The following is a 10,214-nucleotide window of genomic DNA, read 5'->3' on the forward strand; positions in this document are numbered from 1 at the left end:
AGTAAATGCTAAAAAAATCTTTGGTTGCTCTGACAGACCTTTTAACACTCAGTAGACTGAACTGTTTTAATTGGATTAACTAAAGTTTTCAAGTTTTCGGTTGCTAGCTGATTTAACTTAACTAGATTGCAATAGGTTGCTTAATTTTGTTTTTTTAACCTGTTAACTGTCACTCGTGTTTTTGAAGATAGACATGAATGTGCATGATACAAACCTAAATTTTTATAATTCATGACTGAAAACATTTTGTAACATGATTTTGATGTACCATTTACATGGTAATGCAATGTCTGATTTTAAAATGGGTTTTGAAGGATGAATTTTGAGATTTTATGTTTTCAAGTGATATATAACTTCTGATGATTTCTAAAATGTGATAGAGAAAAAGGCAACGAGGAATTCTTTTTTTTAAACAAAGGTCAAAGCTCCTTTTGTAATGTAGATTTCTGAGGGTGCACTCTTGTCATAAATTCATCTATTACTTTTCCTACATTATTTTTAACAAAAAATATTGGTAAAATATATATTTGGGAGTCTTAGACCTTTCCAACTATATATATTTTGTCAAGATTAGATTAGATTGTAATATAGTAGTCAACGTAGGCGTCCCGTATACAGGACGGGGTGACATTTAACAGGTTAAATTAGTTTTTTTTTCAGTGTTATAAATGACTTGTTTGATGATGATTAACAGCTCATCATAGACAGAATAACTATAATAGAAGAATACACCATCTTCAGCTCTTGAACTGTTCTTTTGAGCTATTAATTATTTCTAGATTACGTAACACTGCGCACATGCAATTTCTGTAAGAATAAAGCCTACTTGAAGCTTGAAGCCTACTTGACACTATTCAACATGACATGAGAGCATCTTGTGATCTTTTTCCCTAATCCAATTTGAAAAGTTTCCCATCAGAGTAATCTTAAAATCGTACCTGTACTTTGAAAACAGTTTCCCAAACATGGTCTGAAGTGGCATAAGAAAGATTAAAACTGCCATGCCCGCAAGGCATGATGCTCCGATCTCTTGCCAAAGCAGACCAATCACAGCTGCGGCTTGCAGAGGCCCCACCCACAGGAAGTGCAGAAAAATGGTCACCTGGGAAAAGACGTGGGAACAAAACAACCGATAATTACATCATACTACTTCACCAACCAAAAATACCATGTTATTAACATTTGGTTTGGATGTGGCACTGTAGTAACCCCACATTTCATTTTTTGAAAAGTACAAACACCTATTCAAAGTTTGGAGTTGATCCAATTTTTTTTTTTTACGTTTTTTAATGTTTTAATTATCTTTTATGCTCACCAAAGCTGCAATTATTTGATCAAATATTGTGAAATTTTGTTACAATTTCAAATAACCATTTTCTATTTGAATATTTTAAAAACGTAATTTAACGTTGTGTTGTAAAGATGAATTTTCAGCATCATTACTCCAGTCTTTAGCGTCACATGATCCTTCAGAAATCAATCTAATACACTGCTCAAGAAACATGTCTAATTATTGTCAATGTTGAATTGTCAATATACTGATAAAAATGATTAGATTAGAAATCTTCAGATTAGAAGTAATTGGGATTCTTTGAAAAATAAAGCAAAGGTAAGTTAAAAAGAAATGCAGTCATTTTAATAAGGAATAATTTGTAACATTATAAAATGTATTTACGGTCACTTTTGGCATTATTACTGGATAAAAGTATTAATTTCTTTCAAAACAAATTTTACTGACCCCAAACTTTTGATGAACACTAATGTATGTTCTTGGATTGCCATGTAAATATGATAGTACATGAACCATGGAGTACCATATATGCTATAGACTACACAAGTACAAAAGTATTAACCTCCAACATTTGTGTAGTTTTTACTTTATAGTATATCAGGTTTGAATTTTAGATGATATTAAATGCTAACTTTTGTGAAAAAAAAGGGGGATCATTTAATAAGCTCTTACATAGTAGCACAAAACCATGTTATAGTTCATGAAACAATTTAGTGTAGTACTTAGGACATGGTGTACTGCTTTTGTAATTCCACATTACAAACAGAGAGATTATTTTTAGAATCTACAAAAGGGAGCTTAAACTTCAAAGTTCTAAATTTTTGGGTAACTTGAACAGAACAAAAACGGAACTTCCTGCAATTCTTTACAGAACCCCTCTGATGTCTGCTGGTACATGTAAGAGAAACGCCTCCAAGGACAGACGTAGAACAATGACTTTCCTACTACAAATACACAGAATAACTGCTTATACAGTATGAACATGTCACATGTTTACCAAGCTGTGTTAAAGTAATGTTGCATAACACAGCCATATATCACATAATGATGATAACTCCACTGCTGGATACTCCACTGGCCTGATTAAATTAAAATAAAATTTATGCATTTAGCAGATGCTTTTATCCAAAGCGACTTACAGTGCATTCAGGCTATAAATTTTTACCTATCACGTGTTCCCGGGGAATCGAACCCCCAACCTTGCGCTTGATAATGTGATGCTCTACCAATTGAGCTACAGGAACACTAATGGGTGAGTTAGAAACCACAGCTAATAAAAACAGTTTAAAATGTTTAACTAATCAGTCAGATCGTAAATGCACAAGAGGTTAAGACAACCTATTTGTGACCTCTCCTGCTACTTCGAACATTGGCCAAACTGTTACAACACAAGCCCTTTACGGTAAATCATTTGTGCTGCTTTGGGCTGTTCTAACTGGAAAATTAACTACACAAAACAATTCCCAGACTAAACAAGTAACACATTTAATTCCAATAAAGAAAAAAAAGCTGCTTTAAAAACAGGAAATTGACATCCGGGGACTATAAACCTTGAGAAGTAGTTCTGGAAGTTTCCTACCTCATCGAACTTGTTGACGTCATTCGATAAAAGGTTAACAATGTGCCCCGTGGTTGTCTGGCCCATGGCTGTGGCACTAAGGCACAACGCCTAAAAGAAGAAACAATTTGCAGAAACCATGTTGAGGAACTGCCCTCAGCCAAGCCCAAAAATAAATAAATCATTCTTATTGCTCATATCTACAGGCACTTTATCAAAAAAGAGATGGGGGAGGGGGACACTTGAAAAAAAAAAAAAGACAGAACCGCAGATTTCAATGTAAACATCATGTTATACAAATATGGTATTTATTAATAATCCTGGTGCTACTATCACTGAAACTTTTTTTTTAAGAAAATCTAACCTTCCTGTAGATCATATGACACATTGCAATGCGGATTTTCATTCCAGCTCTTTGGACGTGGTAAAAGTAGAGGTGATGGAGTAAAGCCAGACCCAGAGTGGAGAGAGAGATGCCTGCTGCATATCCATAAGCTTCATACAACGCTGCCATGTTATCAGGCTCATAACTCTCAAAATACTGAATGAGTTTTCCCAAAAACACGGGTTGAATCACTTTAATCACCTCCTATAATGGGGAAGAAAAAACATCCAATAAAAACATTGTGAAATAAATGATATTTTGTACTTGTAAGAACAATGCGAGGCTGAACGGATTAGATGTTCACATTCCTAAAAACATCCACACCCTCGTCTTCATTATAGGAGGAAACTGTGGCAGCATATTTTACAGTCCTGTTCTACATTTAGGCAAGTTTTAATGTTTTCCAAAATCCATGTTAAAAATTTTCTGGAAGCTGTTTTAATGGATTAATACAATTCTGATAAGCAAAGTGGAAATCAAATCAACTGAATTCATAAACCTTTAAAAACATAGTAATTTATTAAAATTTTAATAAATTAATTGACTTCCTTAGTATGAAATACTATAAACCCGTCCGCTGTTCAGTTACCAACATTCTTAAAAATATCCTCCTTTGTGTTCAACAGAAGAAAACAAATCTTACCCAGTTTGTAAATGACTTTTTTGGATAAACTATTTGTTTAATTCAAATGTATTAGGCTATTTATTAAAGATGATGCATAAACATTTAACAACTGAATTAACCTTAAAATGCAATCAAATGAAATTTGAATAATATCTTTAGATTTTTGGGCAAACAAAGTCCTGCATTGACAAAATATTTTGTTAAATTCCATAAAAAATATGTTTAAATAAACTGTATTATTATTATTATTATTATTATTATTACATTGAGAAGTAGAAGAATTCTTCTGTAAAATAGTGATATAATTCTGTCAGAGTTTCTTCAAGTTAAACCAACCTTTTATTTTGGCTGGTTGTTGTGAAGCCAAACCTTTGAGTTTCAGTGTGTATCTAACAATAGTTTTATCAAAAGAAATTAAGAAATTAAGTCCCTTTCTTTCCAAAGTGGCATATATAGGCGCTATGTACTTTCTATAATAACTAGGCACTAATTCTGAACCTAAACAAAACCTAGCCTTAATTTCAAGTAGTTACTTTATATTTCTTGGTACTTTCTTGTGAAAGTACACTGTAAGTGTCTGTACTGTACAATAAAGTGCAACAAAAGGTTTGCATTCGAGTGAGGTGAGCAGTGCAAAGACATCCACTATTGTATAACACATTTTCATGCGCATTGCCTGATTATAAAAAAAGTTTGAAATTTGGCACCCTCATGTAATTCTGTAAAACAAAGGAGGAGATATTTTGCAGAATGTCCTGGCAGCACTTTTCCATCAGACGATCTAAAGAAAGACAGCGTCCAATAGTGGTCTAGAAGGACACCAGTCTATGATTAGGGCTGTGCAAAAATCAATTGTGTTCAGATCAGGGTTGCCAGGTTTTCACAAAACCTGCCCAGTTGCTTCTCAAAACTAGTCCAAAACTAGCCCAATCGCATTTCTGTGGGTTCCCTGAAAAAAATTGTTTTCTGAGGGATAAAATACACGTTTTTTGGCAGGTTTGCCTTGGTGAAATTTTCATTTTAGGGGCTAAATATCTTGCTATTGGGATTGGGGTCGCTTCAATCCAGGGACATAAAAAAACAACTGTGGACTTGGCAACACTGGTTCAGGTGGAGCGGCCTTTACTATACAGAACTGACAAGCTACACAAAATCGCTTTCAAAACCGACAATGAATCACCTGCGATTGTCAGTGAACTACGGCTCTGTGTAGTAAAGGCCAACCAGTGCTGCCAAGTCCCCAGTTGTTTTTCATGTCCCCAGGTTGTAGCGACGTCAATCCCAATAGCGAGATATTTAGCCCCTAAAATTCGAACTTTACTAAAGAAACCCTGTCAAAAAACGTGTATTTTATCACCTGGAACGAAAAGCGATTGGACTAGTTTTGAGAAGCAATTGGGCAGGTTTTGTTTTGAAAACCTGGCAACCCTGATATGAACGCATGTGCTGGATATATACTACTAATCACAGGAGCGCCTTTACTCACAAGATGCACATGAAAATCACATTCAATTGTTTCCGCAGCCCTATGGTCTTATATATATATATATATATATATATATATATATTTTTTTTTTTTTTGTGTGTGTGTGAACTATTATTATTCACACAAACTACAAATTTGTTACTAGACCCCTGGAACAGCTGGTTTCTGATCACCATTTCTCTTGGATCTTGTTGGATGCGTTTCAACTACATCCTAATAAAATCTCCTATAAGCACACTTGAAATTGAGTGCCATGTGATGTTTTTGTTTAAACAACACTTCAGGTGATGCATGATAAGATGGTGAATCATCAACAGAACATATAAAATGTGCTTTGTCATTCAGCCATCGATGGTTTTAGTTTAAAGTTTAATGTGAATACAGACCTGACTTATAGTTAACTAAAGGGGAGCTTCACTGCTTTGTGTACCACATACAAAACATCGTACCTCTATAAGTGTGAACACTCCCAGCACCGAATATGATCTCCAGTAGCACCTGATAATGGCTTTGGTGAGTTTGGGTGTCCTGAGTTCTTTGGTTGCTTTTTCCACTTCTTGGTCCCAGTAGCTATGAGTGTGGGAAAAATAAAAAGATGAGTAAGGCTTAATAAATTATGCTGACATACAGAGAAATACGATATAATAAAACAATTATAATCCTCCTTTATTACCCACATTGTGTTATCTTGCATAAAACTTAACCTTATGACGACTTCAACATACAGAAAAACTTGTTAACACTTAGTCTACAAAAGAGTTCTCTATGAAGACATTTTGTGTTGGCTTTTTTAATGATAAAAAACTTGATTATAACAGCTTAAAAGGATAAAAAATGCGGATCAAATAACGTCCAGTCCTGGACCACAAGGGCCACCTGGTGAACAGGTCACAATAATATATTTTGTAAACAACGTGATATATAAATGTACTGCATACAAGGCACATAATAAGCAAATCCTGAGCAAAAACTAAACCATTTAACCAAATCAGGCAAACAACTAAGGTGGATCTTCAAAACTGAGCCTCTTCAGATTTCCAGTAGTAATGTCCGGCAGTAAATTCTACATCTGCAAATAACAGTTTACTTCAAGGCAGAACATTTGTGTTTACGCTCGGCCCCACTGCACTCCATGCAGCTAATCGCAATAAAAGCTTCACTAATTAGGGTCATTTCCCAGAGCTCTGTGCTAAATAAACCAGCACTGATCCATTTTAAAGTGCATGATTAGAGGCCGGAGAAACGATGTGTGTGGAGGTCCTTTTTAATGAATGACAGGATTGTGTTCACTGTCATTCATTTCCATGCTTTAACGGCTGGAGATAAAAACTTTGCAGGAGACTGCTGATTATCAGCGGGTTTCTCCTCTGTACAAAGGGTCAGCGAATGATTTATCTGCTTATCTGTTCCTATGTAATAAAACCTCAAGGTGAAGAAAAAAAAAACCCTCATAAGTTGTGGTAGCTCATTAGACACCCCTTGTGGATTTTGAACAGTTTCTTTGGTTACCGGGCCTGATCTTAATCCACACCACCAGGATCAACGGTCTCTGGTGCCCAACTACAACTCCTTCTAGGAATACTAAACTAGCCTAAACTCGTTCCTTCATTTCTATATGCATACATTGTTAACGTCTGGATGATTACAGAGATATTCACAAGAACTTAACATTGTATAATGCACAAACTGGTGTGGGCCATCTCCTTCCCAACAGTGAATGGGAACCGTACTATCCTTCGTTCTCATATTTCAGAATAAATACTCTGAGGGTTTGTTTGAGAACAGCCTGTTGATTAGTCGGTTTATTCCCAGCGGCTCACTTACCTCTGCAGTTCCTCTCCGAGTCTCTTGGATCCATCCTCTGGAAGCACTTTATACATGTCATCTTCTTCAAGTCTTCTCTTGGATCCGATACGGAAAAGAGGGTTCAGCCAGCTGATGTCAAGTGAGAAGAGAAAAGAGGATTTGGTCAATAGAATGCTTTAAATGTTTCACCCTTCAAATCAAAGTCAGTGTGGTAGAACCAAAATCAATAGAAGGAAACAATGTCATTACATTTTCATAAAAATATCTAATATTTTACTTGGTTATGAAAACATGACTTTAGATCAAACAAAGTAGCCCTCTAAAAATTATTATTTTGATATGCATGACTCAAATAAATAAATAATCTTGAATTTTTTTTATAGTTATTTTTTTATTTATCAATTAGTTTATAAAAAAATATATTAAGCTTAAAGGTTTAGTTCTCCCAAAAATCTAAATTATGTCATTAATAACTTACCCTCATGTCTTTCCAAACCTGTAAGACCCCCGTTCATCTTCGGAAAACAGTTTAAGATATTTTAGATTTAGTCCGAGAGCCCTCAGTCCCTCCATTGAAAGTGTGTGTACGGTCTACTGTCCATGTCCAGAAAGGTAAGAAAAACATAATCAAAGTAGTCCATGTGACATTAAAGGTTCAGTTAGAATTTTTTGAAGCATCGAAAATACATTTTGGTCCAAAAATAGCAAAAACTACGACTTAAGCTGTTAACTTTTTTAATATGGCTGACACTCCCTCAGAGTTAAAACAAACCAATATCCCGGAGTAATTCATGTACTCAAACAGTACACTGACTGAACTGCTGTGAAGATGAACACCGAGCCGAGCCAGATAACGAACAAAAGATTGACTCGTTCACAAGTCAAGAACCGGTTGCATTGGTTTTCGGATCACCAGTAGTTCTTTTGGACAGTTCGATTCAATAAACCGGTTGAAGAAAATGGTTCACCGTTTTTTTGCGCTCGTCGTAATGGCGTCATTGGCGATGATTGACTTTGATTCAAGCCTTCGGTTTACCTGGGCTCATAACATTAGCACAGAATCAGTTCAGAATCAATCACCAAAAGAACCAGTTCGGTTCGGCTGTGTGTGTCCGTCTGCTTCACGCTGAATCACACATGCGCAGTATCATCAGCTCCTCGGTTCTCGAATCGGACACGTCTGACAGAAACGGTTCTTGACCCGTGAACGAGTCAATCTTTTGTTCATTATCTGGCTTGGCTCGGTGTTCATTACTCCGGGATATTGGTTTGTTTTAACTCTGAGGGAGTGTCAGCCACATTAAAAAAGTTAAAGCTGCGGTAGGTAACTTTTGACGCTCTAGCGGTTAATAAACAGAACTGCTTGCCTCTTGCAGAAAAACATCGTAGCTGGAACTACTTCTTTCTGTTTATGTCTATGATGAATCACAAAGGTACTGGGTTACTCCGCCACAGTACCCCCGAAGCAATCTAAAATAGTCCGAATATAAACACTTATTATAGGTGCACCCTAATGTTTCAGGACAAGCTAAAACACAGTTTGGAAAATGGATTCATGGTGACCGCAGCTCTGATTGGTTGTTTCTTACCGGGAGCGGATGAATTTCCGCAAATGGCAATAGGACCACTGGGAGGAGCCAGAGGAGCTTGATTTTTTCACAGATTATCTGTCTCATATTCTACTGTCAGGACGTAATGATAGGTTTCACAAATATGTAAAAAATATATTTATTAAGTTACCTACAGCAGCTTTAACAGCTTAAGTCATTTGTGGATTAATGCGTATTGGAGACGCGAACCGTTTAAAACAATTCAGTTCGATTTGGTGAACTGGTTCAAGAAGATCCAGTTACATCAAATGATTCGTTCGCGAACCGGATATCATACACTGCAGTGAATGCGCTCACAACAGACACGGAAGAGAAGACAATGCTGAATATAAAGTCTTAGTTTTTGCTATTTTTGGACCAAAATGTATTTTCGATGCTTCAAAAAATTCGGACTCTTTGATGTCACATGGACTACTTTGATGTTTTTCTTACCTTTCTGGACATGGACAGTAGACCGTACACACGGTTTCAATGGAGGGACCGAGAGTTCTTGGACTAAATCTAAAATATCTTAAACTGTTTTCCGAAGATGAACGGAGGTCTCAGGGGTTTGGAACGACATGAGGGTGAAGGGTGAAAATTATTAATGTCATAATTTTGATTTTTGGGTGAACTAACCCTTTAATTATTTTCAAGATGTTTAAAATAAAGATTAAATTCAAATAATATCAAATAAGGTGACTTTTTGTAAAAAAAAATTTTTTTAAATAAATAATAATAATAATAATAATAATAATAATAATTCAGAAATGTATGAAACTAACACGAATACAAAAAGAATGTTCAAAGAACTGATGGAAAGACACTTAAAATCCTCTTAATGAGGTTGAATTTATGTCTTTAGTTTCACACATTGTACAAATAACGAAACGATAATCCCAAAGCATAAATTCTTTAATAAAGCCTTTTAATTTAAAAGGTAAAACATATTAATAGACCATAAGCTGGTAATGTAACTGTCCCTCTCCTCTCTTTCTGTATAACGTAGAGGCATGAAAACTTACCAGAAAAATATCTGTGAGAAGAGATTAGCTGTGGCGGAAGGGTTGCTCTTCGCATCTTTCTTTATCGGCTCCATTTCGATCGCCTTCCTCCCTGCAGTTCAGCCGGACACTGGGACCCCACTCATAACCTGCGATCAGTGCGAGAACATTTATCTTATAAACAGTTGTGTAACTTTCTAACATGCACATGTCGGCAAGTAAAGGCGGAGGTAAGCCCTTCATTTCCTACTGTGAGCGTAAGACGTTAGCCCCGCCCCTGACGGATCACCCATTGGCTCGACAAACCTTTGAGTCACACGTGATTGGCTCAGCGGGGGCTAATAAGCAAGACGTTTACATCCTTCACGCGCACCTTAAGAGCAAACTGACGAGATGATTACGAATCCTACTATGATGAAGACCTGTCTTATGAATATTAATTAGAGCATAGTTACGTTGCTTGGTAACCC

The 10,214-nt window shown here is 36.0% G+C and overlaps 1 protein-coding gene across 1 annotated transcript in view; it reads right to left on the reverse strand.

Moving 5' to 3' along the window:
• Positions 1-10,005, reverse strand: part of LOC127959651 (ATP-binding cassette sub-family C member 4) — a 31,629-nt gene extending 21,624 nt beyond the window's left edge. Inside the window, exons 1-6 of the mRNA XM_052558945.1 lie at positions 9,766-10,005; positions 7,170-7,280; positions 5,795-5,915; positions 3,214-3,438; positions 2,871-2,960; positions 939-1,102 (exon numbers count right to left, since the gene is read on the reverse strand). Of these exons, the coding sequence (XP_052414905.1) occupies positions 939-1,102; positions 2,871-2,960; positions 3,214-3,438; positions 5,795-5,915; positions 7,170-7,280; positions 9,766-9,839 (785 nt within the window). The 5' untranslated portion in view covers positions 9,840-10,005. The remainder of the gene's footprint in view (positions 1-938; positions 1,103-2,870; positions 2,961-3,213; positions 3,439-5,794; positions 5,916-7,169; positions 7,281-9,765) is intronic.
• Between the last annotated feature and the right edge of the window lie 209 nt (positions 10,006-10,214).

Source organism: Carassius gibelio, chromosome B6 (genome assembly GCF_023724105.1).
Source record: "Carassius gibelio isolate Cgi1373 ecotype wild population from Czech Republic chromosome B6, carGib1.2-hapl.c, whole genome shotgun sequence".
Classification (NCBI taxonomy): domain Eukaryota; kingdom Metazoa; phylum Chordata; class Actinopteri; order Cypriniformes; family Cyprinidae; genus Carassius; species Carassius gibelio.